Source organism: Eretmochelys imbricata, chromosome 12, assembly GCF_965152235.1.
Source record: "Eretmochelys imbricata isolate rEreImb1 chromosome 12, rEreImb1.hap1, whole genome shotgun sequence".
NCBI lineage: Eukaryota > Metazoa > Chordata > Testudines > Cheloniidae > Eretmochelys > Eretmochelys imbricata.
This window is the reverse complement of record NC_135583.1, coordinates 3538805-3555152: the sequence shown is the minus strand read 5'-3', so window position 1 is coordinate 3555152 and position 16348 is coordinate 3538805. Positions and strand designations below refer to the sequence as shown.

At 47.6% G+C, this 16348-nt stretch overlaps 1 protein-coding gene across 1 annotated transcript in view; it reads right to left on the bottom strand.

Annotated features, from left to right (window-relative positions):
- Positions 1–16348, bottom strand: part of HYDIN (HYDIN axonemal central pair apparatus protein) — a 387143-nt gene that overhangs the window by 39265 nt on the left and 331530 nt on the right. The window contains exons 68-69 of the mRNA XM_077831048.1: positions 9651–9766; positions 4070–4304 (exon numbers count right to left, since the gene is read on the bottom strand). Coding sequence (XP_077687174.1) covers positions 4070–4304; positions 9651–9766 — 351 coding nt within the window. The remainder of the gene's footprint in view (positions 1–4069; positions 4305–9650; positions 9767–16348) is intronic.

Here is a 16348-nt window from a genome sequence, read left to right as displayed (position 1 = left end):
TTTGTGGTGATGAGGCAGCAAAAGAGACAAATGTATAGTAATTCCTCAGTGCGAGAAAAGTGACACCTTTACTGATAAACACACTGGAGGTCGTTGGTGACTCAATATGGATAAGCCCTTGCTAAGTTTCCATACTCATCCAAAAGCCAGTACTAGTGATCGAACCTCTTGGGGCTTAAGTGATTTCCCATACCCAAGGTAAATTAGTATTAGTCATTAGGACTCCACCAGAATGGTACAAGCCAGGCAAAGGGGCTGCAGGAGGACTGTGAATTACTTACCATCCATCTCTGAAAGGCGGAATCCTACTTGTACCCAACCCCCATTTTAAACATTTTTTTAAAGTGAGTTTTCCCAGTATGTTTCAGGTTCCCAGGAAGAAGGATTGCTAGGAAGAGATGGAATCCACCTAACGAAGAGAGGGAAGAGCATCTTCACAGGCAGGCTGGCTAACCTAGTGAGGAGGGCTCTAAACTAGGTTTGCCGGGGGATGGAGACCTAAGCTCAGAAGTAAGTGGGGGAGTGGGATACTGGGAGGAAACAGAAGGAGGAGCATGCAACAGGGGAGGCCTCCTGATTCATACTGAGAAAGTTGGGCAATTGGCTAGTTATCTTAGGTGCCTGTACATGAATGCAAGAAGCCTGGGAAACAAGCAGGGAGAACTGGAAGTCCTGGCACAGTTAAGGAACTATAATGTGACTGGAATAACAAACTTGGTGGGGTAACTCACAAGACTGGAGCACTGTCAGGATGGGTATAAACTGTTCAGGAAGGACAGGCAGGGCAGAAAAGGTGGGGGAGTTGCACTGCATGTAAGGGAGCAGTAAGACTGCTCAGAGCTCCAGTATGAAACTGCAGAAAAGCCTGTTGAGAGTCTCTGGTTTAACTTTGGAGGTGAGAGCAACAAGGGTGATGTTGTGGTGAGCGTCTGCTCTTGACCACCAGACCAGGAGGATGAGGTAGACGAGGCTTTCTTTGGACAACTAACAGACATTTCCACATCACAGGCCCTGGTTCTCATGGGGGACTTCAAACACTCTGACATCTGCTGGGAGAGCAATACAGCAATGCACAGACAATCCAGGAAGTTTCTGGAGAGTGTTGGGGACAATTTACTGGTGCAAGTGCTGGAGGAACCAACTGGGGGCCTGATCCTCTTGACCCACTGCTCACAAAACAGGGAAGTATTGGCAGGGAAAGTAGAAGTGGGTGGCAACCTGGGCAGTAGTGATCATGAGATGGTCGAGTTCAGGATCCTGACAAAAGGAAGTAAGGAGAGCAGCAGAATATGGACCCTGGACTTCAGAAAAGCAGACTTTGACTCCCTCAGGGAACTGATGGGCAGGATCCCCTGGGAGGCTAATATGAGGGGGAAAGAAGTCCAGAAGAGTTGGCTGTATTTTAAAAAAGCCTTATTGAAGGCATAGGAACAAACCATCCTGATAAACAGAAAGAACAGAAAACATGGCAGGTGACCAGGTGACTATTTAGAAACGCTGGACATGAACAACTCCCTGGGGCCGGATCTAATGCATCCGAGAGTGCTGAGGGAGTTGGTTGATGTGATTGCAGAGCCATTGGCCATTATCTTTGAAAACTCATGGTGATCGGGGGAGGTCCTGGATGACTGGAAAAAGGCTAATGTAGTGCCCATCTTTAAAAAAGGGAAGAAGGAGAATCCAGGGAACTACAGACCAGTCAGCCTCACCTCAGTCCCTGGAAAAATCATGGAGCAGGTCCTCAAGGAATCCATTTGAAGCACTTGGAGGAGAGGAAGGTGACCAGGAACAGACAACATAGATTCACCAAGGGCAAGTCATGCCTGACCTCTCCTGGTGCTTTCTATAATTAGATAACTGGCTCTGTGGATATGGGGAAAGTGGTGGACATGATATACCTTGACTTTAGCAATGCTTTTGATACTGTCTCCCACAGTATTCTTGCCAGCAAGTTAAGGAAGTATGGGCTGGATGAATGGACTATAAGGTGGATAGAAAGCTGGCTAGATTGTCAGGTTCAACGGGTAGTGATCTACGGCTCCATGTCTAGTTGGCAGCTGGTATCAAGTGGAGTGCCCCTGGGGTCTGTTCTGGGGCCGGTTTTGTTCAACATCTTCATTAATGATCTGGATGATGGGATGTATTGCACCCTCAGCAAGTTTGTGGATGACACTAAGCTGGGGCGGGGTGGGAGGTAGATACCCTGGCGGGTAGGGATAGGGTCCAGAGTGACCTAGGCAAATTGGACGATTGGGCTAAAAGAAATCAGATGAGGTTCAACAAGGACTGCACTTAGGACGGAAGAATCCCATGCACTGATACAGGCCGGGGACTGACTGGCTAAGTGGCATTTCAACAGAAAAGGACGTGGGGATTACAGTGGATGAGAAGCTGGATATTAGATAGCAGTGTGCCCTTGTTGCCAAGAAGGCCAATGGCATATTGGGCTGCATTAGTAGGATCATTGCCAGCAGATCGAGGGAAGTGATTATACCCCTGTATTCGGCACTTGTAAAGCCATACCTGCAGTATTGTGTCCAGTTTTGGGCCCCCACTACAGAAAGGATGTAGACAAACTGGAGAAACTCCAGCGGAGGGCAATGGAAATGATTAGGGGGCTGAGGCACATGACCTATGAGGAGAGGCTGAGGGAACTCGGCTTATTTAGTCTGCAGAAGAGAAGGGGGGGGGATTTGATAGCAGCCTTCATCTATCTGAAGGGGGGTCGCAAAGAGGATGGAGCTCGGCTGTTCTCAGTGGTGGCAGATGACAGAACAAGGAGCAATGGTCTCAAGTGGGAGGTCTAGGTTGGACGTTAGGAAAAAATATTTCACTAGGAGGGTGGTGAAGCACTGGAATGGGTTACTGTTATAAATATAAAGGGAAGGGTAAACCCCTTTAAAATCCCTCCTGGCCAGAGGAAAAATCCTCTCACCTGTAAAGGGTTAAGAAGCTAAAGGTAACCTGCTGGCACCTGATCAAAATGACCAATGAGGAGACAAGATACTTTCAAAAGCTGGGAGGAGGGAGAGAAACAAAGTCTGGGTCTGTCTGTATGCTGCTTTTGCCGGGGATAGAACAGGAATGGAGTCTTAGAACTTTTAGTAAGTAATCTAGCTAGGTATGTGTTAGATTATGATTTCTTTAAATGGCTGAGAAAGGAACTCTGCTGAATAGAATGACTATTCCTGTCTGTGTGTCTTTTTTGTAACTTAAGGTTTTGCCTAGAGGGATTCTCTACATTTTGAATCTAATTACCCTGTAAGGTATCTACCATCCTGATTTTACAGAGGGGATTTCTTTACTTCTATTAAAAGTCTTCTTGTAAGAAAACTGAATGCTTTTTCATTGTTCTCAGATCCAAGGGTTTGGGTCTGTGGTCACCTACGCAAATTGGTGAGGATTTCTACCAAACCTTTCCCAGGAAGTTGGGTGCAAGGGTTGGGAGGATTTTGGGGGGAAAGATGTGTCTAAACTACGTTTCCCAGTAAACCCAGTTAGAGTTTGGTGGTGGCAGTGGAGATCCAGGGACAAAGGATAAAATTAATTTGTACCTTGGGGAAGTTTTAACCTAAGCTGGTGAAAGTAAGCTTAGGAGGTCTTCATGCAGGTCCCCACATCTGTACCCTAGAGTTCAGAGTGGGGGAGGAACCTTGACAGTTACCTAGGGAAGTAGTGGAATCTCCATCCTTAGAGGTTTTTAAGGTCCGACTGGGATGAGTTAGTTGGTGTTGGTCCTGCTTTGAGCAGGGGATTGGACTAGATGACATCCTGAGGTCTCTTCCAACCCTAATCTTCTATGATTCTTTTTCATCCCTGATCACCTTCCCTCCAGACTAAACAGCCTAAGGGATCCTAAGGGATGGCACAGGTTTGGTCCCAGGGCTAAAGGCTTCCAAGCTGGGACTGAACAAAGCTCTAGGTTTTTGATGCCCCACCTTTCCTCGACTGCATTCTTGGTCCATCCATTTCAGAGAGCACCAAATCCCATTTACACCAAAGTCCTTTGGACAATAATTCCGTGTTATTAGAACTTGTCAAGATGCGATCCATCCAGAGTGTTTCCTACCTGCAGAGTAGGTGGCCCTCAAACTCTCCCACTTCCAGTGGGGAGAATTTCAACAGGAATTGCTGCTTCTTCCCGGCTGGGATGATGCCGCTGCTGGGTTCCATGGAGAATGGAGGGAGAGCAGCAACAGCACACAGGAAGGATGAGACACTCTCCAGAACACTGCCTAGCTGGCTAGCGGGTTGGCTGCAGGGTAGTTTGGTGGAGGCAGCAGACGTGGCAGATGGGAACTCCCCTGTGTTAAGGAATGGGTGGTTAGGTCAGTTTCACTGGATTTGTCTTTGAGGACGAAACCTCTTGTTCTGAGCCCAAGACCCCCTGATTCAGTACTATGGACAGAAGGCTGAGGGGATTTGGCTTAAAGACCACACAAAGGCAATCCCCCTTTGCAAACCCTTTCCAAGGATAATTCCAACCTGTGTTAATGAAAGGTGTAATGAGGCTTCATGTCATCACTTCTGCACTGCCTCTTACCAACTCCTCATCCAAGTGAGAGCCAAGGAGTAGTGGGAAAATGAGGGCAAAGGGCGGGCAGAAGGGGCAGCTGGGGAGAATACATATGCTGAAAAACACCTAGAAAAGTTCCATACAAAGGCATGACATCGAAATACTGAAAGACACCCCATCATGCTGGTCTGAACAAATCATGCCCACAGGTACATCCATGCCTGGTTAGCAGGGTTGTACAGATGAATCGGAGGGCAGAATGTGGCTCATTGTGTGTATGTCCTTTCAGCTGAAAAGGTAGGCAGGCATTAAGTGATCAAGGAATAGCACTGGTGCATATTGCAGTATCTGGTCTTCTCTTCCTCTGTTTATCAAGCTTCCACAGCTAGCAATAGCCATCAAACCATAAAGCAGGGGCATAATGGAACAGCCCAATGGTCCAGAGCACCCTGAAGAAGTGGGACCGCTAAACACTGAGGATGGAGTGGAGGTTAAGGATAATCTAGGCACGGCCCAATATCTAAACAAATACTTTGCCTCAGTCTTTAATAAGGCTAATGAGGATCTTAGGGATAATGGTAGCATGACAAATGGGAATGAGGATATGGAGGTAGATATTACCATAACTGAGGTAGAAGCGAAACTCGAACAGCTTATTGGAACTAAATCGGGGGAGCCCAGATAATCTTCATCCAAGAATATTAAAGGAATTGGCACATGAAATTGCAAGCCCATTAGCAAGAATTTTTAATGAATCTGTAAACTCAGGGGTTGTACCGTATGACTGGAGAATTGCTAGCACAGTTCCTATTTTTAAGAAAGGAAAAAAAAATGATCTGGGTAACTACACGCCTGTTAGTTTGACATCTGTAGTATGCAAGGTCTTGGAAAAAATTTTGAAGGAGAAAGTAGTTAAGGACATTGAGGTTAATGGTAAATGGGACAAAATACAACATGGTTTTACAAAAGGTAGATTGTGCCAAACCAACCTGATCTTCTTTGAGAAAGTAACAGATTTTTTAGACAAAGGAAACGCAGTGGATCTAATTTACCTCGATTTCAGTAAGGCATTTGATACAGGGCCATATGGAGAATTATTAGTTAAATTGGAAAAGATGGGGATCAATATGAAAATTGAAAGGTGGATAAGGAACTGGTTAAAAGGGAGACTACAACGGGTTATACTGAAAGGTGAACTGTCAGACTGGAGGGAGGTTACCAGTGGAGTTCCTCAGGGATCGGTTTTGGGACCAATCTTATTTAATCTTTTTATTACTGACCTCGGCACAAAAAGTGGGAGTGTGCTAATAAAGTTTGCGGATGATACAAAGCTGGGATGTATTGCCAATTTAGAGAAGGACCGGGATATCATACAGGAGGATCTGGATGACCTTGTAAATTGGAGTAATAGTAATAGGCTGAAATTTAATAGTGAGAAGTGTAAGGTCATGCATTTAGGGATTAATAACAAGAATTTTAGTTATAAACTGGGGATGCATCAGTTGGAAGTAACAGAGGAGGAGAAGGACCTCGAAGTATTGGTTGACCACAGGATGACTATGAGCCGCCAATGTGATATGGCCATGAAAAAAGCTAATGCGGTCTTGGGATGCATCAGGCGAGGTATTTCCAGTAGAGATAAGGAGGTGTTAGTACCGTTATTCAAGGCACTGGTGAAACCTCACCTGGAATACTGTGTGCAGTTCTGGTCTCCCATGTTTAAGAAGGATGAATTCAAACTGGAACAGGTACAGAGAAGGGCTACTAGGATGATCCAAGGAATGGAAAACCTGTCTTCTGAAAGGAGACTCAAAGAGCTTGGCTTGTTTAGCCTAACCAAAAGAAGGTTGAGCGGAGATAAGATTGCTCTCTATAAATATATCAGAGGGATAAATACCAGAGAGGGAGAGGAATTATTTAAGCTCAGTACCAATGTGGACACAAGAACAAATGGATATAAACTGGCCATCGGGAAGTTTAGAATTGAAATTAGACGAAGGTTTCTAACCATCAGAGGAGTGAAGTTCTGGAATAGCCTTGGGAAGCAGTGGGGGCAAAAGACCTATCTGGCTTCAAGATTAAACTCGATAAGTTTATGGAGGAGATGGTATGATGGGATAACATGATTTTGGCAATTAATTGATTTTTGACTATTAGTGGTAGATATGACCAAAGGCCTGTGATGGGATGTTAGATGGGATGGGATCTGAGTTACTACAGAGAATTCTTTCCTGGGTATCTGGCTGGTGAATCTTGCCCACATGCTCAGGGTTCAGCGGATCGCCATATTTGGGGTCGGGAAGGAATTTTCCTCCAGGGTAGATTGGAAGAGGCCCTGGGGGGTTTTCACCTTCCTCTGTAGCATGGGGCACGGGTCACTGGCTGGAGGATTCTCTGCACCTTGAAGTCTTTAAATCATGATTAAATCAGACATAGGAGAGAGGTTTATTGCAGGAGTGGGTGGGTGAGATTCTGTGGCCTGCATTGTGCAGGAGGTCAGACTAGATGATCATAATGGTCCTTTCTGACCTTAATACCTATGAGTCTATGACTCAGGGTGTGGCCATTGCCAGATGTTAAATTCCTCCAGTACACCAATTTATACATTACACTGCAGGAGAATTTCCTTCCTGACCCAATTGGTGATGAGTTTATACCTTGAGCATGAGGATTGATAGTGCTTATTTCCATCCTAACTAATTTAACTGCTGATGTTAGTTTTACTCATAAAAAGTCCGGTCCTTGTCCTTCTCACCCGTTTGGTAGCTGGCTGCATAAGACGCTGCACAGCTGCTGAAGACATGTTAAAGAGACACAGAAATAGTTAGCAAAGCACCCTCATGCCTCAAACAGAGCAGGCTAGGCCATGTTGGGAGAGAACACCACATAATTGAACAGACCCTGCTGCTGCATGTATGAGACCATCATAAAAACAAAAATGCAGCTTTAATTACAAATACTTTTCCTCCTGCTTGCAAAATATGTCTATATTATGGCCCCAGTTCAACAAGGCTACTAAGCGTGTGCATAACATTAAGCATGTCTGTGTTTGAAGTTATGTACATGCTTAGGGGCCTTGTTGAATCAGGGCCTAAGAGGGGGGAAAACAATAATTCATCAATGTGGGTGGGGAGGACAGAGGAACAATAACAGAAAAGGTGGAAATGGCAGAAGTGCTAAATGACTTTTTTGTTTCAGTTTTCACCAAAAAGATTAGTATTGACTGGACGTCTAATATAGTGAACGCCAGTGAAAATGAGGTAGGATCACAGTCTAAAATAGGGAAAGAAGAAGTTAAAAATTACTTAGACAAGTTAGATATTTTCAAGTCATCAGAGCATAATGAAATACATCCTAGGATACTCAAGGGGCTAACTGAGGAGATGTCTGAGCCATTACTGATTATCTTTGAAAAGTCATGGAAGACAGAAGAGATTCCAGAGGGCTGGAAAAGGGAAAAGATAGTGCCAAGCTATAAAAAGGGGAATAAGGAGAACCTGGGGAATTACAGACCAGTCAGCTAAACTTCAGTACCCAGAAAGATAATGTGCAGGGGACTGGACTTGAAGACCTTTCAAGGTCCCTTACAGTCCTGTAATTCTACGATTCTATGATTCCATATCTCTGCCGCAAAATGCTGAGTGATGACTCAGAATGCAGTCTCTGAACTGCCCGTGCTGCTCTTGGATCTGGGGCACAGCTGCTTCCTGACACCACATCTGGGTATTTTCGCATTTTTTTCTTCTTTTTAAACAAACATTTAATCAAAGACATGCATCCCTGTTTCCCTCCAACAGCAACCCAGCTCCTACCTCTCCCCCAGTGACTAGGGTTGCCAACTTTCTAGTCGCAAAAAATCAAACACCTGAGCCCTGCCCTTTCTCCGAGGCCCTGCCCCTTCACCAACCCTGCCACGAGGCCCCGCCCCCCCGCTCACTACATTCCCCCTCCCTCGGTGCCTCGCTCTCCCACACCCTCCCTCACTTTCACTGGGCTGGGGCAGGGAGTTGGGGTGCAGGAGTGGGTGAGGGCTCTAGCTGCGGGTGTTGGCTCTGGGGTGGGGCCAGAAATAAGGGATTCAGGGTGTGGGAGAAGGCTCCAGGCTAGGGAAGGGAGTTGGGGTGTGGGAGGGGCTGAGGACTCCAGCCGGGGATGAGGGGTTTGGGGTGTAGGAGGGGGCTCCGGGCTGGGGGGGTGGGGCTGACGGATTTGGAGTGAGGGAGGGGGCTGCGGTTCAGGCAGGGGGTTGTGGTGCAGGAAGGGGTAAGGGCTCTGGGGTGGGCTTACCTCGGGTGGCTCCTGGTCAGTGGCGCAGTGGTGGGGGGACTAAGGCAGGCTTCCTGCCTGTCCTGGCACCATGCTGCATGTGCTCCAAAAGCAGCCAGCAAGTTCGGGTCCTAGACTGGGGGCCAGGAGGCTCCATGCACTGCTCTCATCCACAGGCACTGCCCCCCGACCCCAGTGTAGATCTAGCGTGTGGAGCCCCATGGCCCTCCCTTCCCCCCCCGCCTAGGAGCCGGACCTGCTGGTCGCTTCCAGGGTGCAGCACGGTGCCAGCCAGGACAGGTAGGGACTAGCCTGCCTTAGTGTTGCAGCACTGCCGACCGGACTTTTAACGGCCCAGGGACCCTTTCTGACCGGCTGTTCCGGTTGAAAACTGGACACCAGGTCACCCTACTAGTGACCTGGATTCCATTACCCTGCGATCCTCCAACAGGACTGCCCCCATGCTCCCTTTTCAGCTTCTGAACGCCCCCCAACATGTGGCCCTAACTGCTCTCCTCCCTTGACCTCTCTGACCTTTGCTGACCTTTCCACAGTGCCCAGCAGCTCTGCCGTACCAGTTCTGGGCACTCTGAAGGTGGGGGGAGCTGGAAAGAAAGCAATCAGAGGGACTCTTTATCCAAACCTGAAAGAAGCCACTTGCCTGAGGATGATGGGGGAGGACATGGGGAGGGAAGCAGAGCTATGATGTCACCTTCAGAACTGTGCTGTGTTGGTGCCTCAGGCAAAGAGGCCCAGTCTGCTCCCTGAGCTCTCAGGTTCCCTGAATGCTGTAAAGCCCCTATGGGTTACAGGAGGAAGCTGCTGTGGAGAGTATCAGGTGTCGTGGGGAGGGGGCTGATTGCTATACCTTCAGGACTGCATGGCAATGGTTCCTCGGTAAAGTTGACTGCTCTTCTGCTGTCTTCCATGACCACCTTCCAGGAGTACTCCAGCGCCACATTCCCCTTATTGGACAGCTGGAACCTGCAAAGGCAGCAGGGCAAAAGGGAGAAGAAATAAGGTCTCATAGAAGGGCTAAGCAAGCACTGAAAAATCACCTAGGGTTAGATTCTGACACCCTTACTCATGCTGAGTAGCGCTTTGCTCTGCAAGCTGTTTCATCATTCAGAATGGGTCCACAAGTGTTATTCAGCTTGAGGAAGGGGAGCAGAATGTGGCCCACACATTTCAGCAGATGGTTCTACAGTGTATCCTGCCTGCCTGGGAGTGAGGGGCCCCAGGAGAATCCCTAGCACCCCCCCTGCACCAACCCATATTATACCCACAGAAGCTGCCACCGGCGGCTTGTGAGAGTAGAAGGATTTCTACTTCTGCATCTTGCAACTGACAAACCTGTTACACGTCTGGTAACTTTGGCATTTGCCGTCAGTGAAATAAGGCCTGTTTTTAGGACTGTCAGTACTCTGCGCTGAATGCTGGCAGTGTGTAACCAGGGTAAGAATGACTCCAACAGGAGTTCTGAACATAAATGGCTTGTAGGCTTGGGCCCTAACTGGTACAGGAGTCACTCTAGGGACCAAAATAAATGTAGTCAGTTCTAGGGAGGACTGTGGGAAATATCTGGTGTCAGCAATACTGCACAGCACCTTGCTTTATTTATGGGACTTATTTATATCAGTGACACCAGGCTCTGTGAGGCAGAATGGGACCCAGGACGGTTTCTCCAGCGCAAAGGAGGGACCTGGGAGGCAGAACGTAAATACCAGAACTTGGCTCTGGCCAGGATGTGGGATAAGGTCTGGACTGCAGAACACAATGCCACGGCAACCCTCGGGACTGAGACTTCTGACAGGCACCAAGAGCCCTGGCAAAAGCAGTAGCAACTCTTCTGCCTCCTGGTGCTTATCAGCGGTCAGAAACAACAGCAAACAAACTACACGAATTCCTGGAAGCTCGCAGGCTAATGTAAGAGCGCGGAGCCTCCCACTGTCCCAACACGGACACCTGCAGCTTAGCTGTACTCTGGAGCAAGTTGGCCCTGGCTGGGTAATACCACTTCCTTCGCTGGTAGAAGAGATGGTTACTCGCCCTGCGCAGTTACTGAGGTTCTTCGTGATGTGCGTCCCTGTGGGTGCCCCACTTCAGGTGTGGGTGTGTCCCAGAGCCGTTGATGGAGAGTTTTGGCAGCAGTGTCCGTCTGAGTCGCGCATGTGCACTAGTCGTCTCTTGGTGCCCCTGGCACCTCTTCCAGCACACGCGTGACCAACCCCTCAGTTCCTTCTCTACCGTAGAGTCCTTACTGCAAACTCCGACGTAGAGGGGAGGAGGGTGGGCGGCGGAGCCCCCACAAGGACACTCATCCTGAAGAACCTCAGTTACTGCACAGGGTGAGTAACCCTCTCTTCTTCAAGTGCTGTCCCTGTGGGTGCTCCATTTCAGGTGATCGTAGAGCAGTGCCCCATTGGGGATGAAAGGGGCTTCAGATTCAGTTGGGCCACTGAAGAGAGCATGGTGAGGCCTATTATAGCATCTGACCTTGAGCTTTGAGTGATTGCATAATGGTTTGTGAAAGTGTGCACAGAGGCCCAGGTAGCCCCTCTGCAGTGGCATAGCCAGGTGGAGGAAACAGGGGGAACAGAGATAAAAAAGGCACCACCTGCTTGTACCCACCCGGCGGTGCTCCGGGTCTTCGACGTTGGGTCCTTCACTCGCTCTGGGTCTTCGGCGGCACGTCGGCATCGGGTCCTTCACTCGCACTGAAGGACCCCCCTCTGCTGAAATGCCACCGAAGACCGGAGCGAGTGAAGGACCCGACACTGAAGTGCCGCTGAAGACCCGGAGCAAGTGAAGGACCCAACGCTGAAGTGCCGCTGAAGACCCGGAGCGAGTGAAGGACCCAACGCTGAAGACCCGGAGCGCTGCCAGGCAAGTACAAGCACGTGCCACTGAAGACCCGGCGCGCTGCCGGACCCGCCGCCAAAGACCTGGCGCGCCGCCGGGTGAGTAAAAATTAAAAGAGGTGCCACTTCTGCTCGGGGGGAGAGCGGCCGCTGCCCCGCTCCCCCCCTAGCGATGCTACTGCTGCTCTGCATGTGTCTATTATCGGTACGCTGTTCAGGAACTCCATGAACATTGCTACTGAGCAAGTAGAGTGGAATCTGATCCCCTCTGTGGGTTCTGTGTTATTTGTTCAATAACAGAGTTGGATGCAGGTAGAGATCCATTTAGATAGTCTCTGCATGGATACTGCGCATCCCTTGGAGCACTCTGTTGTGGAAATAAAAAGTCTAAGGACTTCCAGAAAGGCTTAGTTCTGCCTAAAGAAAATGCTATTGCTCGTCTGACACTTAGTGTACGTCAGATAGTCTCTTGTGAGCGCCCATGTGGTTTGGGATAAAACATAGGAAGGTGTATGGGTTGGTTTATATGGAAGGATGTTGATATTTTAGGTAAGAATTTTGGGTGTGGTCTCAATGTGACCTTGTCTTTAAAGAATACGGTATAAAGGGGTCAGCCATGAGCACCCCTATCTCATTACTCGTTGAGCGGAGGTGATTGTGACCAAGAATGCAATCTTCATCGATGGATGAAGCAGGGAGCAGGTAGCTAAGGGCTCAAATGGGGGTCTAGTGAGGCATTTAAGCACTAGATTTAAACACCATGCTGATGTAGGTTGTCGGACTTCTGGGTAAATGTTCTGTATGCCGGTGAGGACACAGTTGGTGACTGGGTGTGCAAATATCAAGATTCCCTTGATCTTATGATGAAAGGCTATACTAGCCGTGAGGTGTACTTTAATTGAGCTTGTTGAGAGACCCGATTTCTTCCGTTCTAGCATGTAGTCCAGCACTAATGGGAGTGGTGCTGTAACTGCGGTTAACTGTTTTTGTTGACATCATACTGTGAACCTTTTCCATTTCTGGAGGTAAGTATTGCAAGTGGTTGATCTCCTGCTATTTAGTAACATTGTCATAAACATACAGCTACGGGTAGCATAAAATCCCTCCTGAGCAGCTGTACTGAATCTTTACCTGTAAGGGGTTAAGAAGCTCAAATAACCTGGTTGGCACCTGACCAAAAGGACCAATAAGGAAAGAAGATACTTTCAAATCTGGGGGGAGAGGTTTTGTTTGTGCCCCTTTTGGTGTTCCCTCTCTGGATGGAGAGAGAGACCAGGCAGGAAAAACATCTCCTGAAAACATACCTGAAATGAGCATCTAAGATTACAAAAATTGTAAGTAAGGGCAAGGAAATACGTTAGATTATCTTTTGTTTTAGCGTGTGAATTTTCCCGATGCTAAGAGGGAGGTTTATTCCTGTTTTTTGTAACTTTGAAGCTGAGCCCAGAGGGGAATCCTCTGTGTTTTAAATCTTTTTATTACCCTGTAAAGTTACCTTCCATCCTAATTTTTGCAGGTGTGAGTCTTACTTTTTCTTTAAATAAAGTTCTTCCTTTAAGAACCTGATTGATTTTCAGTGTCCTAGAGACAAAGGGTCTGGTCAGTACTCACATTATTCTCAAGCCTCCCCAGGAAAGGGGGTGAAGGGACTTGGGGAAATATTTTGGGAAACTAGGGACTCCAAGTGACCCTTTTCCTGAATTTTTGTCTAAATCACTTGGTTGTGGCAGCAATACCATCCAAGGACAAGGAAAGGAATTTGTGCCTTGGGAAAATTTTTAACCTAAGCTGGTAGAAATAAGCTTAGGGGGTCTTTCATGCAGGTCCCCACATCCGTACCCCAGAGTTCAGAGTGGGGAGGGAACCCTGACACATGTGTTTAACTTGTTCTGAACAGGCTAATTTGTCATGTTTGAACCATGAAGGAGCCAGGCTTTCAAGTGAAGTTTCTCTGGATTTGGGTGGAGCGTCCTGCCTTTGTTCTGTGAGACGAGGTCTGCCCGCAGTGGGAGAGTTCATGGGATGCATACTGCCATGCGTATCAGATAAGGGTACCAGGTCTGCCTGGGCCACATTGGGACTATCAGTATGATGTGCTTTTCAGCACATATCTTCTGTATCACTTGTGAGATCAGTGGGATCTGTGGGAATGCATACATGAGTGATGCATCCCATGTGATGAGGAAGACATCTCCCAGTGACTGGGATCCCAGTCCTGATCTGGAGCAAAAGAGTGGGCACTTGTGGTTTAGTGATGATGCGAATAGGTTGACGGGGGGAAGCCCCATCACTGAAATGTTGACTGTAGGATTGTGTTGTTTATTTCCCATTTGTGTTCCTGGAAAAACTGTCTGCTTAGTGTGTCCGGTGTCATGTTCTGGCATCTTGGGAGATAGGAGGCCGAGATATTTATTTTGTGGTGTATGCACCAGCTCCACAGTTTCATGGCCTCGGTGCATAATGAGTAAGAGCGAGCTCCTCCTTGGTGACTGATATAGAACATGCATGCTATATTGTTGGTCATTATCCACTGACTGGTTCTTTATGCTTGGTAGGAAGTGCCTGCAGGCATTGTGTATTGCACATAGCTCTAGTAGATTGATGTATAGTTGGGTTTCCGCGGTTGACCACCTGCCTTGAACAGTGAGTTGGTTCAGGTGGGCTCCCCAGCCTCTCAACAAAGCATCCATCGTGATTATTATTGATGGTGGATCCTGCTGAAAGGGGATCCCCATGCACACATTCTCTGGTTTTGTCCACCATTGTAAGGAGACCAAGACTTTTGGTGGCACTGTTAGTCTCTTGTTCAGGCTGTGTTTGCTGGGGATGTATACTGAGCTCAGTTAGCCTTGTGGGAAGCGCATATGAAGTCTTGTGTGTCTTACCACTAACATTGTGGCCACCATGTGACCTAATAGTTGTAAGCAGGTTCATGCTGATGTTTGAAGGCTGTTGTTGACTACTTAGATGAGGCCGGTCAATGTTACGAATCTGCTCATGGGTAATGAAGCTCTGGCCTCTGTGGAATCGAGGTGTACCCCAATGAAGTCCAGTTGTTCTATTGGAAGTAGTGTTGATTTTATTCATTTATTTGTAACCCTAGATTCTGAAAGAGGGTGATAGTTTTCTGCACAATGTTTATCGCTTCTTCTTGAGTCAGGCCTTTCAGTAGACAATCATCTACTTATGGGCAAATCATTATCCCTCATTTCTGTAAGTGCCACCACTACTGCAAGGGTTTTGGGAAAGTCTCTTGATGAGGTGGAGAGGCCGAAAGGTAGTACTCTGTATAGACAGTGATTGCCCCCCACTGTGAACTGTAGAAACTGTCTGTGAGGGGTGTGTATGATGATGTGAAAATATGCATCTTGTAGGTCGAGGGCTGAAAACCAGTCCCCCCTTTCTAGCACTGGTATTATCGTGGTCAGTGTGACAATCTTCAATTTTTGGGTTTGTACAAATTTGTTGAGCTTTCTGAGATCCAGAATGGGTCTCCAGCCACCATTTTTCTTCTGGGTCAAGAAATAGTGGGAGTAAAAACCCTCCCCTCTGTGTTGTAGGGCAACTTGCTCCACGACACCTAACTGTAGAAGATGGTTTACTTGCTGTCTTAAAAGGTGCTCATGAGAAGGGTCCCTGAAGAGGGACAGGAAAGGAGCTGAGGAAGGGGGGGTGGGAGAGAAAGGGGATGGCATAGCCCAGTCTTACAAACTCCACAACCCATTGACCCATTGTTATCAACGCCCAGGCTTGGTAAAATGGACGTAGTCAATGGTCAAAGAAACATGGTATTGGCGCTGTATAGTGGGGGAGGTCATTCAGACCCTCGACCAAATATTCAAAACTGTTGTTTGGAGGAAGCTAGTTGCGATGTTGAGGGCTGACTTTGAGATGTTCTCCAGCTCTGTAGCTGCTGTCTGTTTCTTTGTAGTTTGTATTGTCTTTGTTGTGGGTGATGTTTTTGTGTCCAAATCTATGGAAAATAAGCAGAAATTCGGCTTGTTTTAGGCTGAGTTGGCTAGCATTGGCTAGTTTTGGGCTTATTAGGGTTTTTTACGTATGGTGATTGGCATTTGGCTCCAGCTGCTGCATTGCCTGCATGCCCGTGCGTGGTGACCTGCAGGTAGGGTGACATGATGTGCATGTGGACTGTGCTTTAAACAATTTAAAGTTCTTGGTTTTTGCCTGGCTCAGCCAGATATTAGCTCCCGGAGGCAACAGCAAGGAAAGTAACCAGTACCCAGAGGGGTGTCAAACAACCATAAACAGCCATTGTCCAGCAAGGGAACTACAATTCAATGACTCACCTGCACGAGGCCACGCCAGGGGAATTGCTCATCCTTGCCTGGAGACTCAGCAATGCCCCCCAGACATGCCTGGACTTGTGCTCCCAAGCACATGGACTGAGGGTATAAAACCTAAAACAGGGGGCCTATGCTTGGCCTTTATCCTTCACCCACCTATGCTGCAAGCAACAAGGACACTCTGAAATCTCCAACTGAAAGGACTGGCTCAGATTTCAAGGGTAAAATCTGTGTACTATGAACTGCAATATCCATTGGGGTGAAAAAAACTGCTTAACCTAGATGCTGCCCAGTCTAATAGGGTTGAGAGTTTAGACTGCGTGCTTATATTTTGTTTTCTTTTGGTAATGAACTCTGACTTTTTGCCTATCACTTAAAATCTTTTGTAGTCAATAAATTTG